At 40.1% G+C, this 20,928-nt stretch overlaps 1 protein-coding gene across 4 annotated transcripts in view; it reads left to right on the forward strand.

The window, feature by feature from the left end:
• The window catches only part of tlcd4b (TLC domain containing 4b), a 50,375-nt gene that overhangs the window by 23,971 nt on the left and 5,476 nt on the right, over positions 1 to 20,928 (forward strand). For all 4 annotated transcript variants that reach the window (XM_028456041.1, XM_028456040.1, XM_028456044.1 and 1 more), the window contains 3 exons: positions 17,870 to 17,928; positions 19,692 to 19,786; positions 19,867 to 19,940. In XM_028456041.1, the coding sequence (XP_028311842.1) occupies positions 17,870 to 17,928; positions 19,692 to 19,786; positions 19,867 to 19,940 (228 nt within the window). The remainder of the gene's footprint in view (positions 1 to 17,869; positions 17,929 to 19,691; positions 19,787 to 19,866; positions 19,941 to 20,928) is intronic.

Below are 20,928 nucleotides of genomic sequence, written 5' to 3' on the forward strand. Positions count from 1 at the left end.
GTTTCTGTCCCGTCTGAAATGACATATAAACTGTGTTTGATTTTCCCCTGCTTACAATAAGCGTGCAGTGTGATGGTAACCAGTTGTTTTGAGTCCTGTTTATTGGGAATGTGCGATATTTTATCGTTTATGATTTATCGTAAAAAATATTCTCTCTTGAAAGGAACCTGTTTACACTTTAAGTTGGGAATTGTTTTATTTATTTATAGTTTTTATTTATCGTGATGTTTATCGTTATCGTAATAAATACTAGAAATTATCGGGATAATGTTTTTAGTCTATATCGCCCATCCCTGCTGTTTATAACGTTATCAACCCGCAGAGACCTCGGATCTCTACAGCGCACGCACGCACACACACACAGACAGATACATAAAAAATAAAAATAACCAATAACAACCTATAATCAACTTCATTCGACTCTGTCTTAATATTGTCGCTGTGGCTGCTGAAGTGAGTGAGTGAAGGAGGAGGGGTTTGGTAAATGTGTGTGTGCATCCACAGTGTCTTCTTATTCTGCAGCTGCCCGAACGTTAAACCATGAACCATAAACCTTTTTTTAGCATTTTCTGTCTCCTTTTTTGTACTTTCTACTTTACAATTTACCTCTCCATTTCTGGCAACCCAATTTTAATCTATTTACCGACGTGTTGGCAAGTCACGGTCTGAATGTCAAGCGTTGACTCAAGTCTCTCTTGCGCATGCGGCATGGGCAATACTAACTAAAGGTGGGGGGAGGGGCGTGACGACACATTTTTTAAAATAACTCGTTATGGAGGGAACAAAACGGAAGGAGCAACATAAAGGGCCTCTTGTACTGAGTGACAAAAAATACATTAATTAATTAATAATTAATTAAATCGGCCTGCTGATTAAATCGGCCGATCACTAGTCATCTGCATCGCATTTTGAAAAGCAGAGCATTACTTTCATGCGCTTTCTATCAGCTGTGCTTGCTGAACTCGCAGCTACTCACGTCATTACGCTCTTCTGCATGCAATGCTGTGTTCATGTCCGGCATGGAAAATCCCCTACTCGTCCACACAAGTAGGCGTTTAGAAACCGAAACATGGTACAGTTTGATTTTTGGTGAACCAGTACTCATTAATACTGACTGAATGAGTACCTGAAAAGTACTGAATTTGGTAACCATTAGGGCTGGGCGATATGGACCAAAGTCTGACCACAAAGACAATTCTGAGATACATTTGCTGACATAATATGCCAAACAAGCTCATTCATTAACAAGCAGTTGCACAATATGTGCCACTTTAGTCTTTTTCTCCTGTAAGGGACAGCATGTGTGAGTGAGTTCTGTGGTGTGGCTTGTTTAGGGGGAGGTCTGGGTTAGGACACACTCAGAAATATTCTTCTTTTTCTTCTTTCTTGGTTATTTTTGTACTCAACTTGAATAGGTTCATATCGCCAGCTACTGTACATGTTTTATTTCATTACTTTTCCATTCCATTCAGGATACACACTCAATGGCCACGTCTATATGGGAGCTTTAATTCCTCTTTAAAGTGGAATAAAAGTTTATTCCTCTTTAACCTGACCTTGTAAACACAAAATTCATAATGCTAATTTAATTCCGAATAAAAGTTAATTCCGAATTATGTAGCTGGTTTATTTGGTTTTTAATTCCGGATTAGATAATTTCTCTTTCTTGTAAACACTTAACTTGGTTAGAGCCACTTTAAGTTAATTCGTATTGTATTGCGCATGTGCGACTTGCGTGATGACGCACTGATGACGACACAATCCAAGATGGCGGTGGCCTGGACTCCAGCCTAGACTATTTAATAAGAGCCTTAAAAGAAATGGATATAATGAAAAGAGTGGATGGACGGAGGTATAAACATGCGTACATTCACACGGACACACACAGACTTATTAAACACACACGGACCTCGATAAACACGATAAACAGAACAGGCTTCACTGGACGGCTGGCAGTAGGACCCGGAGGCGGAGTAAATGTGTCCCCGTACTGCATGTACAGGCTGTAATATCACCAGTTTATCATTTTACCAGTTGTTAGAGCTACTGTCTTTACTAAGGAGCAAATATTTATTCCTGGTGATTGTTTCCAGAGTTTTACTGGGCTTTTTACCAGTGATTAGTTCCTATCTCCCTTCCACTCCGTGGTCCAAACTGAAACCGCGTGTTATTGTTGAGCTGCTGCTTCAAAACTACAATCAAAATAAAGGTGAAAACACTTCTCATGTGTGGTGTTCTGTGTTACAACCGACAATTAAAGGTTTGTTGTGTTTTTCCTGATAGACGTGATACATCACGTTCTTCCCCTGTCCGATCAGACCCTTCGGGAATTACCATTTCCATGTAAACGCAAAGCAGAACATATTAATTCCAAATGAATTCAGAATTAAAAAAACATCATGTAACCGTGGCCAATGTGCCTATACTATATATATAGTACTTAATGTGCTGCTGGGTCCTTTTCCACTCAAATCGATCAAACTGTTTTTTTAATGCTGTTCTGAGAAGTAGTGAAAGCAGCAACTCATAAAACAGGTATTTTGATACAAAATAAGCTATAAAAAATATGTATATCAATATAGGGGATATTGTAATTTTCTATATCACCAAAATAGAAAACTTAATCTTGAATTCAGATACATCGCCCAGCCCTAGTACCCATTCCTATGTCTTGATAGATAAGAATGATTGGATTTAGCTTCTGATGTCTCTTGGACCTTTTCCCACATGCTGATGGTGGTTTATACCTCAGACAGTGATCTCTGTCCTAATCAACCCGGATCACACTATCACTTCCTTCTCTCGCTCTATTTCTCCTTTTTCCTCCTCCTTCCGTTTCTTCTCTGGCTGTCTAAAAGACTAGCTTGAATCCTACAAACTTACTTTCTTTTCACTGCAAACAGAAGCCACTATACTGCCCAACCCCCTCCTCACTCTCTCATCTCCCCGTTACTCGCCCCCCAACTCACACTTCCCGCTGCTTCCCCCTCACATCTCATAGCATCTCATCAAGGCAGCACACCTCCCTCTCACACACTTGCCCTTATTGTCTTGGCAAGAGATCGATGAGCAAGCAAAAATAGAAGAAGGTGGGGGAGAAAAGAGAAAGTGGTGAGGGGGGTGGGAGTCGGCTCAAGCGTGTCCTGACCATGAAAAGAATAAATTAGTAGAAGATGGCTGAATGTGTCAGTAACTAACATACCGAGCTTTTAGTCTCCCCCATCACGATCCACGATCCACTGGGATCTTTGTTGTGCGTTGTTTTTCAGTCTTGTTTGTATTTTGTTGTTTTGTGTAATTTATTATGTAATTTTGTGTGTGTGTGCGTTGGTTATTTATGTAGTCGCCTGTGTGTTTTTGGAGTGCATCGCTGTATTTTTGCTGTTTTCTGTTTTTCTGTATATTTGGGTGGTTTTAGAGACTTAATCTGGCCACTAGTTGCCTATGACCCTGTGTACACGCGAATGTCTTCTAGTGAAAACGCGTTTTGTTGCATTTTGGCGGTCCATTTAAACGGCAACGGCTTTTGGAGCTTGAAAACAGAACTTTTTCAAAACCAGAGTGGAAGTTTTTTTAAACGCTTCCCCCCTTCTCCGTGTAAACGGTTAAATGATACATTCTGTGTCATGGACATGTGCACTGAGGTTGCAGAGCCTCAGACACTAGTTTTAATCAAAACTATAAAGTTAGACCCGACCCAACCAGTAGCCATCAGAATACGGGCCGAACCAGAATAAAGGCGATCTCTCTTTAATCCTGAACCCATTGCTGTCTGATAGTATTGAAATCCGTGCATGGCACGCACACGTAGGTGAGTTTCTTTAATAACTCAGTTTTATTTAAAGGTTCTATATCATGCAAATCAACATTTTTGAGCTTTTAACCTTGTTACGATGTTAGTTCCTAATCAAAGTATTGTTGGGATTCCTTCCTGCGTCTCTGAGAAATCCTCAATAATCCTGTTCTCTGAACTGCTTCTCTGCCCTCTTCTGAAAAACGAGCGGTTCCAATTCTAGTGACATCACTAGAATTATGAACCGCCACCTCCAGGAGGTGCCGCGCCACCACAGTGAACATACACACCCATTCTCTCTGGTGCATGGCATGCAAAGAACATCTGTTTGGATGGTCATTGTCCTTTTTTATCCAGTCTGCACAGGGAAAAGAAACAGTCTTTGTTTTTGTACCAAAAGATAATGTCTGGTAACTGAAAATGCGTGTTTGACTGCGAAAGTCCTCGGAATTTGTTCAAACTTCCTAAAGAAAAGTCTATTCGCCAGAAGTGGCTGTAATTTATCCCTGGGAGCACGCGACACACCATCCAGCATCCGTTGGTACTTTGTGCACTTCAAATTCAATATCGGAATCTGGGTCTAAAACATAATGCTCCACAGAACGCTCCTCCATCTCTGGAACTTTTTGCAAAGTTTTGTGGGCGTGCCTGTTGCCCATGCTGCCGGGGCTCTAGGGCTACGTCATGAAATGGGAGGCACTCACCCAGGGAGAGGCGGAGCTCCAAGAAATCGTGCGTCTCAAAGAAAGAAAATAAGTCATATTTCTTAATAAATTTGTATTTTATTTTGCAAAATGTTAAATATTACCCATATGTGGCTGTAGTTGATTTTGGAAGGTCTTAATATAGCATGATATAGGACCTTTAATAGCCACTCATTCTGCATACAACTGTAAACAGATTTACTGCTGTAACACCCACAGCTCAGAGAGCTGCTTCTACATATGTGACACACACAGCAACACAACGAGTCAAGAACGAGTCATTTATGCATTTTTTTTTTTTACATTATTTATTCATTTACCAGAGGACAGCCTCCATTCACCTCCTCAGCAAACATTTGTGCGTCATCTCGCATTTATTGAAACATCACCTGACGTTCATTTGTTCATTCACTGCGCAGAGCCGAGTCCAACCAGAGTCCGTGTTAAAAAGACAGAAATTAAGCCCGACCCTGGGTGTGGTCTAACAGCTCTCAGTAGGAGTGCAGCACAGTGATTGTGGTCAGAATCTGATGTAGGTATGAAATACGTCTTCGCTGATCCAAGTGATGGTGAAATGAATCAACAGAAGTTCAGTTTAATTCCAAACTGGACGTGGACACTTGTGTTTGGCTTATTTTGGTTCATTGCAAAAATCATACCTCCATCTATTGGCCTGACATGTACATGTATACTATATTGTTTTTATGCTTCCAGCGGTCTCATGTAAACAGATTGTTTTGAAAAAGTTTCCGTGTGAACAGGGCCTATGTCTGCCCTATTCCAGTCGGGTAGCCATCACTGATAGTAGTGAATCATTATTGTTCCACAGCACCATGGTTCCCACTCTCTGCAGCTGGTTGGCCTTCTTTCAGAGAGGAGACCCTCATGATTTAGGCTGCTGGCAGCGTGGCCTCCACCATTATCATAATCCTTTCAGCTAATAAGCATCACGCCTGATGGCCTCGCCTCCAACGCATTCCTCCTTTGGCTTATCTATACTCAACGTTTGCAGACATTAAGTTCTGAATTTTGAAGGGTCGTTTAAAGGTGAGATCTATCTAGTAGAAGCCTCGGAGGTGTGACCTTTAAGCTGTATTTGTTTAGTAAAATAAACATTTAAACCACTGGTAAATGTCCTCAACATACAGACGGCAAAACTCTTGGGTGGTGCTGATATCTCTCCCAGCTCACTGTAGGAGTACCAGCAGCAGCTAGCAGGTTCATCACAGGACTAACTCAGCCACAAGATTATCAGAAACACACACATGCACATGTGAATGTGAAAAGCAGAAGGATCCTTGCTGATATCAGATTGCTTTTAGTTCTTATTTGCATACTGCGTGAAGAAAGCATTAGTTTGAAAACAAAGACATGAAACAAACAACATATTTTTGGGGTAAATACAAGTTACCTCATGTGAACTTGATCTGGATTTAAACCCTCTACATTCTCACTGACAGGCAAGTGTTCTTTTTAAACAAGTAGCCCTTTATTAGTATTTAGAGTGATTAGTAACCCTCTCATTCATAACTTCCACCTGACAAACAGCTCAACGCATCACTTCACAGCCTTTGACCAAACTTGAACTGTTTTTGTTGAGTCGGCAGAGCGTGCGTGTGTGAGAGGAAGGCCTCTTCATCACCGTGTGTCATCGGTCTGTGCGTCAGCAAGTTTTCCCACCAACTCAACTTGTCTGTGTTTGTGGGTTGTGCTGTTGCTCTGTAAGTCTGATAAAAAGTGATCTACGACGAGAAAAGCAGATTCCCTCTTCAGTCCTCAAGCTGCTTATCAGCAGATCTGCAGAGGTTATCGTAATTCTTCTTACTTTAAAAGGCTTTATGTCTTTTAACGACCAAATCCCACTCAGTGGATCTTACATGGGGAAAGCTGCATGGGTTTACTGTACACTTAATCAGCTGAAGAGGGATCACATTGATGTGATTACCAGGCAGGTCTTAGACTCTGTGACTGCTGCCTGCAAGTGCTCCCACTATCAGCCTATCACGTAATCCCCTGCCTCATATTTGGAAAGGAGAATTTAAAACTTAAGTGCAATTGTAAAGTGATACAGCTGATCAGAGAACACGTAACAAGAGAAGGCAAAGGAATCAATAAAAATATGACTTGGAAAGAGATCAGAAGAGTCCAGGCCTGATGTGTTTGCTTCACAAGCAGGAGAGTTGGTTCACATGTTTAACCCTCGGAGCATCTTTGTGGCCAAAAGTGACATTTTATTTGTTTGAAAGTTCTAATACATTTTATATCTATGGATAGGTCTGAAGTAGTTTAACAGATCTGATGCAATGGAAGTAAAAAAAAAAAAGGAATACGTTTTATTGCACTTTTAACTCATTCAGTGCCAGCTATTTTCAGATTTTCTACCCTCCTCAGTGCCAGCTGTTTTTGAGCATTTTGACTGATTTTAAAGACCCACAGAATATTTTCTACTATGACTATCTGAAATATGACACCAGATTCTGAAAGATTGAAGTCTCTACTTTCATCATGCTCGTTTCGTTCTTTTGTGATCAGCTGTTGAATAGAGCAAGTTTTACACAAATCTTCAGTTTCAGAGCAAAGAGCTGAGAAAAAAGCCTTTTTCTAATCAACCCTGTCAGTGACTTTAAATCTTTTTTTTTGCTTTAATGACAACTCTTAACATCTGAAAATTGTTTCCTTATATAAAACATAAAAAAAAAAACACTGAGACTGGGCTTTTGATGGCAAAATTATTATTATTTATCTATCTGGGTCAGAGTTGAATGGATTTCTTACTGTATTTTGGCGTTCCTCCAACTTTCTCTCCCGTCAGTCTGTACACACGTAACTTCCTCTTCCTCCCGGACATACAGTGTCACTGTGTTCCCCGTTTTTTTATGGTTTTATCTCACCATTGCCACACTATCCATGAGTTCCACACATGCTCTGGTTGAGTGTGCGCTGCTGGGAACGTCAACTCACGTACGTAGCGCCATTATCTGTCTCGTAAACGCCTTTCCTCCTCTCCCTCTTAGCTCTCTCACCCAAAGGTGCGCTGCTACCTCCTACGTGTCACCTATTATTTTGCTATCTGGCTCACAGGCTGGGGGTTTTTTGTACCCACCCTCCCGACACGCACCGATGACCCATTTAGCCCTGTTAGTTGATGGTTTTATCTCACCATCTCGACATTATCAATAATCGACTCAGGTCCACACATGTTCTGTGTTAGTATGTGGAGCTGTGAGCTGTTGGATACGTCACAATATCATTCTGTAGCGCCATAATCTCACTCGTTCCTGCTTCTTCCTCCTTTGCTGGGTAGCATCTGTGGCTAATCACTCGAAGGTGTACTGCTGCCATCTTCAGGGCACAGTTGGTCACTACAACACCCCACAGCTTAGATGTTGATGAGGGACCTCCGCCAGGGTGTTTTTTAGTAATCACTGTGAAAAAACGCAAATGACGAGTTATCTTGTCAATGTATTTGTACAAGATCAACTAACCCTACTCTCTATTTCAGATGCTGTAAAGGTTAGGGATGTATTTTTCATCATAAATTTATTTTGAAACTGAATTCTCCACTTAGTCAATATTATGTCACTTTATGGACTCACGATTTTGACTATTGTGTCAAACCCACACAGTGTACTGCACAGTAAACCTCCTGTCTATGTGCAGTGATACTAAAAGAACATGACCAAGAAGACTTCAATGTCAAGGAGAAATGTTCCGTTATATGCATAATTTGTACAGTAAAACAATGGAAATTACTTCTTACTTTTAGTTTTAAAACAATCACGGAGAAGCGGAATGAAAAGTCTTCTTGCCTAAATGGAAGGACTGGTTCTGTGAAGCCTAAAGCTGGAAATGAATGAACCCAACCAAACGTTAGTGGCCCAGCTAAAGGTTCATCAAAAGTAGAGGTGGGTTTTGTGTTTTTAAGTCATTTTGTAGACTTTTGTCATTCTGTTTATATATATATTTTTAATTTAACTAGTGCAGTGCCTGTAGGAAGTATGTATTTATGTAGAAAAGTGGGCGGTTCATTAGCTTTTTCATGGATGGTTGAATGAGGTTGAGTTTGAAGGTGGGACGTCAGGGACATTTAGGTTTGTTCTGAAATGTGTAGAGTGATAAATAGTGTTTTCATATATTTTGACTTTTAGCAAAGACACTGTAGGGAGTTGAACCCCATCTATTCCCATTTCAGTTTGTTGTCCTCGTGGATCCGGATCTCTTCAGACCGGAACAGGCTCGGTCCGGTTTAGATGGGTTAGCATTTATGAAATTCCTTGTTTTTATAGAGACGATTTATTAACGTATCATTGCAGTCCAAACAAATCCGACGTTGCACACCATTGAATCAAGCAGCAGCCATGTGCACGTTCTGCAAGCTGACATCATCACTGTAGAGGTAGGACCAATGTTCCAATAGTCTAATGTTCTAGGAATGATGACATCATCAAGCTAGGATTGATGACATCATCAAGCTAGGATTGATGACATCATCACTGAGTCAGTCGTGGGGTAGGGCGTTTAAACAAATCTGATGTTGCACACCCGTGAACCAAGCAGCAGCCATGTTGAAACTCTCAGGTCAGACTCATTCTGATCCGCAGAGATATTTGAGGAACACACACACACACAGAGATTCCTTGCTTTATAAAAAGATGAGTAATTTTGTGTGTTTTTGGTCATTTTGTGTTTTTTTTTTGTCACTTATTTCTAGTCCTCTTGTGTGTTTTTAAGTTTGTATTTTGTTGTCCTTGTTGTGTTTTTTTTTCTGTATCCTTGTATGTTTCTTGGCACTATAGATGTAGACTGTGGGCCAATGAGCAAAAACCCATTGATGACCAGTACATTTGCTACTATTTCACATTGAGCACAGCACTCGTAGCGAGTGGATGTTTTGTTGAAGCGTGCCTGAAGCACGCAGTTCTTAAGACACACACTGTGTTACCTGCCGTGCAGAAGCATGAACATTTCCAACACATTTCACACGCTGGCTTGCATGTGTGATGGTGAACATCTAAGTCATGTCCTCAAATAACTGAGAAGTTTTGCTTTTTCCTGCAAACCAGTTCCTCCTTGTCCAACACTCTCCGTCGTCATGTTGCTTCTGCACTAGTGAGAGAGTAAGTGTGTTTGCATTAGAGACAAAGACAATTAGTGAAAGCACTGACTCTTAAAACTATTATTTTAATGCAAAATAGGATTTAAAATAAAGCTATGTCGCGATGAACAATATTGTCTTTTTCTATATCGCCTAAGCTAGAAATCACAAACTCCTTTTGTATCCTTTGAAAAAAAAATTAATTTATGAAAAACAAATTGTATGTAATGTGGTTTTGTTTACTTTTTTATGTATGTATACATTTGTAGTTGAGGACATTATGTATCTTTGCTTTTTCTGTATTTTGTTGCGATGTGTGATTTCTAAAGTCATTTCGTGTGTATTTGGTGTTGTTTTTTTTTATTGCTTTTGTGGATTTTTGTTTCCTTTTAATTATTCATGTGCATTTTTGGTCTAGTTTTCTGTATTTTTAAGTTTTTCTTTTGTATATTTGTGGTCGTCCGGTGGGTTTTTGGAGTAAATTTGTCTATTTTTGCAGCTTTTCTTTTAATATTCTTTTGTCATTCTGTTTGTTCTTGGAGTCATTTTGTGCATTTTATTAAAGTTAGCACAAAATTAGACCGAGGGCCACATGTGTCATGTCTGCTTTCATTCTTGCAGCATGGCTTCCAGGGGTGGAAAGAGTACAGAAAAAATCTACTTAAATAAAAGTACAGTTACCTTGATTACATTTTACTTAAAGTAAAAGTAAAGTTACTGGTGTAATAATCTACTCGAGTAAAAGTAAAAAGTAGCTCACTTAAAATGTACTCTGAGTAAACGTTTCGAAAAGACGTGTATACAGATCAAACTAGGTTCTTTTCTTAAATTATTATAAATTCTTAAATTTATGAGAACATGGTGTGGCTAACCTGGATAAATAAAATAAAATAAATGTCAATTTGATGAGGTAAGTGTTTGTGTCAATACATCCAATGTGTCAGAGCATCTGATTCGTACAGTATGTTATATAAAGTCTATAAAACATTCTAGGTGGAATGAGCCGAAGGAGGAAAAAGTTACCCCCAGGGTGACGTGCGTGCGCCTACAAATACAGTTTTATATTAATAATAATAATTGTAATTAAATTCACATGATCATTGCGCAAAACTGCTGATCAATTGGCTACAACACCTGTAGCTGTTATAAAAAGAAACGCGCACACAATGCGCAAAGACGCACAGTGGCTTATCAGGCACTGCTGGAGGACGAGGCACATGGGCGACCAGAGTCGGTGCCAGGCAGTATTAAAATGGGGGGCATTAAGAAAACTTCGGGGGGCACAAAAACTTTCAGTTCTGAGTCGCACACAACCTATATGCTATATAAACACAGCCACAAAAACAAAGTTCATTCGCTAACAAACCTCTGACAAAGTAATCGCTGCAGACACAGGCATCAGCAGACTCTGCTCCTCCCGACCGCAGACGTAGGTTTAAAATCCACTTTTTACAATGTTGTTCTGTGAGATTTTTACATTTCTCACCTTTGTGTACGACAACCTTTGGTACTCTATAAAATCTCTTTTCCTTTTCTCGATTAGAACGATTGGAGCATCCGTAAACTACACAAAATATGATATGGACATTTTGATGATTTCAGACGTCAGATTCTCAAGTTTCCTGCTCTCCATCTGAATTTAGCGCTCTAGCTTTGTCGTGATGCAGCAATGTGAGTGATGTCACGTGAATCAACAAAGCAGGCCATAGACATTCTATTGGCTGATCCTTACAACAGCTCCAGGGTACATTCAATAGCACAAATGTAGCAGACTCCCATCCGCGTGCAGGATTAATTTTACTCTGTAACGGAATCTGTTTCAAATGTAGCAAAGTACTGTTACTTGAAACAAAATTTACTTAAGTAAAAGTAAAATTACAGATTTTAAAAAGTACTCAAAAAAGTTACTCAATTACAGTAACAAGAGTAAATGTAATTGGTTACTTTCCACCTCTGATGTGTGACACTAAACACCTTGTTTTTGTTTTTTTTGTTTTTTTTGGCCTTGTCTGCACATGCTGTGGAAGGTCAACACTACAAGAAGTGCAATCTTTTTACTACAGCAATGCATGTTTTGTTATTTCAATTAAATAAATGAATTACTTTTATTGCATAATTGTGACCATCACCAGAAAGGAAGGGTAAGAAACACTTTATTAACCCTTGTGCACTCCTTTAAATTTAAATACACTTGCACACCTTGTGTACCCAAACGGTCCGTCTCATAAAAGTGCAATACAAAAGTACTCTATTAATTATATTATTCCCCGCCACAAAGTGTGAAGGGGGATATAGGTTTGAGCTCCGTCCATCTGTGTTCTCAGAAACTGTTTAAGATAGCAGAACCAAATTCAGTGTGTGGCTTCAGGGTATCAATACCTTGATGGAGTTTGAAAATGAGAAGCGCACAATTTATTCTTCTGGAGTTATTGCCCTTGTTCCGTTTTCTTTACTCTGTTCTCAGTATCTTCAAAGGGGACAGCTCTTCTTAGAAAACATTTAAGATAGTTAGTAATTTTATATTCTGATGTGATATTATCTTCTTATGTAAACATCTAAGTTCTTAGATTTAGGACATTTAAGAAAAGGTTTTGAGTTATAATGACAACTAATCTGGCGGGGGATGTTGATGACTGTTTTATTGATTTGTTTTTTTTTTACTTCCACTGCTTCAGATCTTTTCAACTACTTCAGACCTACCCATAGATATAAAATGTATTATAACTTTCAAACCCTTTTCATGTTTGTATGGACATTTTATAACAAGAACCTCTCATTTTTTCAGCAGGAAAAACACTAAATATGCAATATTTCCAAAAAACAGTCATTGTTTGTAATTGTCATTAATTGATAGCAGAATTTAATTTAATGCATTATTATTTTTGGCACATCGTTTTCAAGTTGTACACCTTGTATATTTTGCAAGATTAGAAATCCAGGCATTCACTGAAATGTCCCTAAAACGTTATACAATGGTCTCTGGTTGGTAGGGGGTCATTACACCTAAAACATTTTTTCCCTTTATTCTGAAGGTAGAGGCTTCAATCTGTTGGGTATTAATTGAAAAAGCATTATGATATGTCATGATTACAGTATATGAAAAATGTGTTTACAATGGGAGTCAATGGGGCAAATATGGTCATGAGTTTACTAAGTGTCGGTATGATGCATATGTCATATTCTATACACTTGAAATACACCGGACTTTGGAATCAAGCAAATAAACATGAAAAAACAATAGTGGCAACGTTTTATATAACTAGCCTTAAAAATGACCAGGATATTGAGGCAAACACATGAAAACACCCAAAATGTCACTTTTGGCCACAAAGATGCTTTGAAGGTTTAAGAGAGGATATAAAAAGAGAGGGCAGTGTTACACTGAGGTGAGGGGGAAGGGAACAGAGAAGAAGGAGTCAGGGTAGGACAATAGAAGGGGTGGGTGGACTGTTTTAAGGTGAGTGAGATGTGATGTTATGGTTGTGTTTATTGTGTTGTATAATCAGTTCAGTCTGGTGACAAGTGTGGAGAAACTGAAGCAGGTGATGTTTGACACTTGAAACCAAAGGGAAGCAACACGAGCTAAAGTCATGTGTCCTTGTCATCTGGTTGCTGATTGGTGCTTGAACTCATTTCCATGTTTCTGTCAGTTCATGGCACATGTCGGCATTAGAATGCGACGGTGGTTAGTTCAGGGTCATGTGGCGTGGTAAGGTGAGCTGCTGTGTGTGGAGCGCCTGTTTACCCGCTGTGTGCACTCAGAGGTCCGGTTACACAGGCAGTCGGCCACTCGGTGGTCATGTGATCTTGGTTGCTGATGGCAGGATCGGGTGTCCACTGAAGTCAAGACAACTTCTTTATCATTTTAAACTGATGGCATTTTGAAAGGACACCCCGCCATCACATACAAGCCTAGAAGTCACCAGAGGACTAGTTATTCATAGACAAGTGTGACCTCTCCCCACCATGTTCCCACAGTGCTACAGCCATCTAGTTGTTTAATCAGCTCTCTGCACCATGCAAGGTCAACACTTTCACACATTAATTACTACATGTCGTCGTGCTTTGCTCCCATACCAAGAATATTGATCTAAAACTGTGGTTCTCAAACTGTTTTTGGCTCAAGTACCCCATTTGACTTATTTCTGAATCAGAGTACCCCCTTTTCTGCAACTACAAAATTTTGCTTAGAAAACTCTTCAAAAACAACTATAGAGCATAATGATGGAATGAACGAGTGATAAAACACATTTTAAAGAATCTTATTGTGTAAATAAGTGTAAATAAACCAGTTTATTTTTTGGATTGTGACTTTATTTTGACATCAAGAATTTCTGGCAACCCCAAAGACAATTTATGTTTTAGGATTAGTTTTTGATCATGTTTGAGCTCAGATATTTTATTATTTACTTGTTTTTTTTTTTTACTGCATTTTAGTTTAACTATATTTATATTTCACAAAGTAAATGTATAAATGTCATTTATTTTTTCTATATATAAAAAATTGAGAATACAATCAGGAGCAATGACTACACATTGGTACAATTTGAAGTGTTTGAAATTGTTTTACATAAATGTTAACCTCCAGTGTCTCAATATTAATACATACAACAGCACTTTGCATTAAGGCTGCATGATTTTGACTAAAAGCCTAATTGAGATTTTCTTGGACCAATATTGCGATTGTGATTCGATTTGAAATTTTGATATTTGATACATTTAAATGCATAAACTGCTAAAATGACGAGTGAACGAAGTCATGTTTCTTGTAGACTGTCAAACAACACATTCTTGCTCAAATTGCACCACATTAGAACACAACACATTAATCTACTTTCAAAAATATTTGGTTTTATGTGGACAGCGCCCTCTTCTGGAGGAATCACAGAGCGTCTGTATAAACACTTTAGGATCTGCTTCATGGAAACTCAGACCTTTTATTTGTTCCAGCTGAACCTGAGACCGCAAAGTTCCACCATTCACTCAAACGCCAGAGACAGAAGAAAAAACCTCAGCATCTTGAGGTTACATTAATAGTCGTAATCAAAACCTTGATCACGATTCGATATCGATAAACCTTGCAACCCTACTATGCATAGAAATGTTTGGAATTTTGGAATATTGTTCGGCTCCTAAGTAAGGAAGTAAGTTTCTTAAAAGTGTCCACACAGTTGAGCTCCCTGAGAGACTGGTGCAGGTTATTCCAGAGTCTGGGGGCTACAGCCTGGAACGCCAGGTCTCCTCGGGTTTTAAATTTAGTTTTCGGGGTCTTTAGGAGACCCTGATCTGAGGACTGAAGGCTTCCCCCTGAAGTGTAGGGGTACAACAAGTCTGTGATATATTTAGGGGCCTGACCATGTAACGCTCGGAACATATGAACTAAGATTTTATATTCTATTGGAAACTTAACTGGAAGCCAGTGCAGAGTAGAAAGAATGGGGGTGATGTGGGATGTTCTAGAAGCACCAGTTAAAAGTCTGGCAGCAGCGTTCTGAACGATCTGGAGTCTGTTTAGGGTCGACTTATTAAAACATGTAAAAACAGAATTACAATAGTCAATACGAGATAATTTAAATGCATGTATGACCAGTTCCAGATCTGATTTTGATAACAGATGCCTCACTTTAGAGATATTTCTCAGGTGATAAAAACAAATTTTAGTCAGTAGATGACAGTGACCCTCCAAAGACATTAACTGATCAAAAACAACCCCAAGGTTTCTGAGGCTGGTTTTAACAGATGAGCCCAGATCACCAAGATCTAAAACCAGATTGATATTTGTCATAAATATCATGCTGTTCCATGTATGAGGTTAGCTGCTTAGCAACCACTTTCTCTATGATTTTAGACATGAAGGGAAGCTTAGATATGAGCTGGTAGTTTATAGGCTCCCCCGGATCAAGATTGGGTTTTTTAAGAATGGGGTTTAATACAGCCTGTTTAATGAACCTGGGGACCAAGCCAGATAACAGAGAGAGGTTTATCAGTTTTACCACCCAAAGACCGACAACATCAAAAACATTTAAAAGCAGAGAAGTAGGAACAATGTCTACAGGCTCGATGAGGGTTTCATCTTTCCTACTAAAACCTGAACATCCCGTAGGCTGACAGGAGTGAAAGAGGACCATGAGCTCACAGGGGCTGATGCAGTGCACAAGCTAACCAAGGGAGGAGTGATGCTAGCCCTGATGTTTTGTACTTTGTTTACAAAAAAGTAAAAAAAACAGTCATCCTGTGTGTACAGGCACATGGGACGGTGAGGGTGCAACAAGATTTTCAATAGTATTGAACAAGATCTTGGGGTTTCTCTTATTTTGCAAAACAAGATTAGTGAAATAAGCGGGCGCGCTTTATTATTTCATTGAACTCCATTATCTTTTCTTTAAGTTGGAGTCTAAGCACCTCTAGTTTTGTGGTTTTCCACAACTGTTCCACTCTCCGGCAGCTTCTCCTAAAGCTAAAAAATAGATGAATTTATCCATGGACAAGGCTTCTTATTAGAGCCTGAAGCATATTTAGCTGGTGCTACTGTGTCCAAAACAGAGAGACAATGGCTATTAAAGTTTGTCATAAAAGTGTCAACATCATCACAACAAGCAAATGTAGTTGGGTCAAAAGAGGTAAAAGACCCACTGATTGCTGCTTCATTAAGAATACGTCTCCGCTTTTTCACATTGGAAGTAGTCCGTACCATTGTGATTGACATATTAAATATGATACAGCAGTGGTCGCTTATTTGCAAATTTTCAATACCTAGATGGTCAATCATTAAATCAAAAGAAAAGACCAAATCTAAAGTATGACCTTTTGTGTGCGTTGGACCTGACACATGTTGCACAAAGTGAAAAGAGTCCATAGGAGACATCAGCTCAGCTGCCATAGGACAGGAGGAATTATCAACATGTAGATTAAAATCACCAAGGATTAATGCACTCTCCAGTTTAACAATAGATGACATAAACTCAGAGAATTCATCAAGAAATAAACGAGCAGGAACAGGAGGTCAGTAGATTAAAACACAGTAAAAAGAGTGTTCATTTCCAACCTTACACATCTGGAGCTCGAAGGAGTTGAACGTGTTCATGTCCAACAGTCTGCAGTTGAAGGCGTTGCGGTTTACAAGCGCTAATCGTCCTCTGCGTCGCGTGAGCCGTGGAGTTCCAAGCACAGAGCAGTCCGGAGGGCACAGCTCATTAAGATGAATGTACTCATCCTCCCGTTGCCATGTTTCCGTAAGGTACGTCAGATCCAACCCGCGGGACATAAAAAGGTCCTTCAGGAGGTTAGATTTGTTGGCTAGCGATCAAGCATTCTTCAAGCCGAGGCGTAGAGTCACTTCCTTGTCGGCCTGTGGAGAGCTGCGGCGAAGCCACCCGTGATATACACCACGGTGCCGGGAAAGGCGTCTGCGGAGCAGCGCTTCGAGCGGCAGGTGCCGTAAGCCGGAGACCAGACGCATGGGAGCCACGGGCTGAATCCATCGAAATCCATGTGATAACTGGCATCCAGGATTAGTCCCAGGATTTGACCTCCAGAACGCCTTTATCCTCAACAGGAGTCCACCACGTTTACCCCGTTTTTTGGCACGATTCCACTGGGTAGCAAGTGAGCGCAGCAGGTAGTCAGGTACTGACGCCAAATCAGGAGGAAGTCTGGATGTTTGATCCTCAGAGTTGAAGCCCTGATGTACCTCATGTTAACGATTTAGGTCAATAAGTGCCTGACAGTCATACGCTATCAGCGCAGTGATGTTTTGGCACAGAATACCGATCAGTGCGGCTACAAACAAAAGTTCCAGCAGAGCGGGCCAACGGCAGCTGGTACATGCTGGCGCCATCTTGTCTTGTGAATGAATCCTAATGTAAATATTCTGTGCAAAATCAATAAAAATACAGATGTTTAAAAAAAACAAATATGAGATTGTGTTTTAATTATTGAAAATTTTTTTTTAAAACATTTCAAAAATCTATAGTAATTTTTCCAAAATATCAGGCGATCCAATTTAAACTCCAGGCGACCCCACACAGGGTCCTCACCTCAAGGTCGAAAAACACTGATTTAATGGTGCCAGAATAGTTTTATTTCTGTAGTTTTTATCACTTCCGGTCACTTTATTTGTTAATTTTTCCTCTCTCTCTCTAAAGTACCTACTGTAGTGCCATCACGTACCCCTAGGGGTACGCATAATAGCCATTTCTGAAACACTGCTCTAAAACACTGAGATCTGTTGTGCTTCTTTTCTCTTCCCTGAACACTCTGATTGTGTCTGTTTCACAGGGGTGACCCCAGTCTGGTCAAACTCAACGTAGCCATAACCTGTGGTTACCTTCTCTACGGTGAGTCCTTCTTTCATCCCTCAGTGTTTAACTCATCCTAATGCTTTGTGCTCACAGACAAACTGGGTAGGATTTGGGTTTATCGAGGTAAGTACAGGGTTAACTCACTTTCCAGCGTAACAAAGGCGATTAACACTATGCCTTAAGTTGCCATGGTAACATACTAGACACCTAGCATCGTCTGTTGCAGCGTTGTATACAGGCATGGGACTAATGGGACTGAGCCCATTCTTTAAGCAGCTCAAAGCAAATTATCCGTAAGTAACTTGGGCAGTTATTCATCATGCAAAACACACACTTCTGTTAAAGCTGGGGTTTTGATTGGGTGGATTTTTCATGCCTGTATTGGTTTATAAGCGCTTTCTACAGTCGACAACATTGTCTCACAACATTTCCCCAGAATAAATTGAATGAGTGGCACACAGTGCAGTCTGCATCACATCACTGCTGTCATTAGGAGCAGACGGTGCATATAAAACCTGTCACTTGGAGGGAGGCATATGTAGAGAAAAGTGTTTAATCTTCCACAATGAGCCTTTTCATCTCAGGACCTCGAGGACTGCAGGCCTGCCTGTTTTTGTGGCTTCAACTGTGAAACCCAACTGATAGTAATCAATCAATTTTTATTTATTTAGCGCAGATTACAACAAATGTCATCTCATAGCGCTATCAAAATATAAAATTCATAACAATAAGGAAAAAACCCAACAAGATCCACATGAACAAGCATTTAGTGACAGTGAGAAAAAACTTCCTTTTAACAGGAAGAAATCTCTGTTAGAAAAAGGTTCAGAGGTGGCAGCCATCTGCGTCGACTGGTTGGGGTTAGTGGACAGAAGGACCAACAGAACAGGATAGAGAGATAGAACATCAGAGTGTTGAGCCGTGAACCACAGATCAGGAAGTGACATCATCAGCTTCACGACACCTGAAACAGAGCAGAGAGAGGACGAGGAGAAGACACTGACTGCAGAAAAACATCATACATTATTATCAACTCAGCCTGTCTTGGCCTTGGGCCTCACTCCCAGTGCCTAGTCAACACTTATTATAAAGGTGACAAATCTCCTTCTGTTTATTGATAAGCTAACAGCGACTCCAAGGTCTGTAAATACGACCGTTCACAGACGAGCCCATGTCCGCTCTAGTGGTTAGATTATATTATGATTCAGCCTGAGGGTAGAGCAGGCCTCAGCCATGCAGGATTGCATCCCTTTAGAACCACAGTTAAATACTGATATAAATACAGTTAACATGTGTTAGATTGTACATTTAATGTTGTTTAAAAAATTAATTTGATCCTTTTTCTCCTATTTTTAAAGCTTCAATTTTTGAAATCAGTCAGAAAAGCTTTGAAACCTGGCAGCATAGGAAACTATGAAAGGTGTTCACAACTAGTAAATGGTAAATATGAGCATATAATAATAGGGCCTCTATCTCGTTTTCATTGAGCTTCCATTTTGTTTTTGGTTGTATGTTTTTCTCAGCACCTAAATATGTTAATCTCAAAGACGCCAACAAGGGGAAAACACACTGTCAGGGTAGTTTATGAGGACGAAGAGAACATTATGAGTCTGAACATCATGTCTATGTTTTGTTTTGTCTGCACTTGGACGATTTAAAAAAAACTGAAGGTTACACACACCAGGATGCTCATTACCGTAAAACTCAACCTTTCTGGATCTTGATTCCACCTTGGTTGCCTTTTTATTGGTCTCAGGCGTTCTGCCAGCTCTGACCGGGCTCTCCTCTTGTGTCCGCAGACCTTGTGCTTCTTGCATGTAACTGGAGCACAATGGGGGACGGCTTCTTCGTCTGCCACCACTTGGCGGCGCTCTACGCCTATGGTTACGTTTTGGTAAGTGTGGGAGCGTTGCTACTCTATTGTGTTGTTGAGCTGTGTGTTTTCATCTTGGTGTTTGTGTTTGATCCTTGTAGACACGTGGCGTGCTTCCCTATTTTGCCAATTTTCGTCTCATTTCAGAGTTGTCTACACCATTTGTGAACCAAAGGTGAGTCCGTGCGTTTAAAAGTAGCACAAACTTTCAGTGTTACTACCACTCACGACATCAGGATTTCACTGAACAATAAACAACTAAGTACTGAGTTCACAAAAGAATAGTCCAACTTATCTATCACATGACTGTTTGTGTCTGCATATTAACTGTTGACCCCCTTAATTATAATCATAATAATACATTTGACACTCAAAGTGATTGGGAGGTTAAACATTAAAAGCTGAGTGAAACAGGTGAGTTTTGTGAAGTGATTTGAAAGATGGGAGGTCGGTGCAGTTGTGGATGTGACTTAGGAGGGAGTTCCAGAGGGTGGGGGCAGTAACAGAGAAGGCTCTGTCCCCCAAAGTTTTGTGCTTGAACCTGGGGACAGTGAGGAGGTTTTCATCTGAAGGAGGGAGTGTAGGGGTGGAGCAAGTCTGTGAGGTGGGGGGAGGGGCCTGAATATGAAGGGCTTTGTGGGTGAGAAGGAGGAGTTTGAATTTGATGCACTGAGGAATGGGGAGCCAGTCGAGGTTTTGGAGGACAGGGGTGATGTGGTCACGGGAGCGGGTGTGGGTGGATGTATTGGAGTTTATTTAGGAGTGTGGAGGTTGTACCAAAGAGGATGCTGTTACAGTAGTGGAGGCGGGATGTGATAAACGCATGAATGAGAGTTTCCCTTGAGTTGGCTTAGGTTAGTCATAAGCATCACATGCGATGTGACCCCAGAGTAAACGAGCAACATGACTCCAAAAATACACAAAATTATTTACAAAATCTGAATACAGATTTATAGAAAATCACACAAAAAATACACAAAATGACACCAGACGTGTTCAGAAAATCACAGTTTTGTGTAATAAATGTTGCCCATCTCTGACATAGAGAATGTTCTAATCCTTTTCCTCAAATGACACACACACTCAGCACAAGCTTTTCTCTCTCTATCTCCACTGATATCAAAGATGATTGACTCTTTCTTTTGAAATCAATAATGTAGTAA

The sequence above is a fragment of the Gouania willdenowi genome, chromosome 8 (genome assembly GCF_900634775.1).
Source record: "Gouania willdenowi chromosome 8, fGouWil2.1, whole genome shotgun sequence".
Lineage (NCBI taxonomy): Eukaryota > Metazoa > Chordata > Actinopteri > Blenniiformes > Gobiesocidae > Gouania > Gouania willdenowi.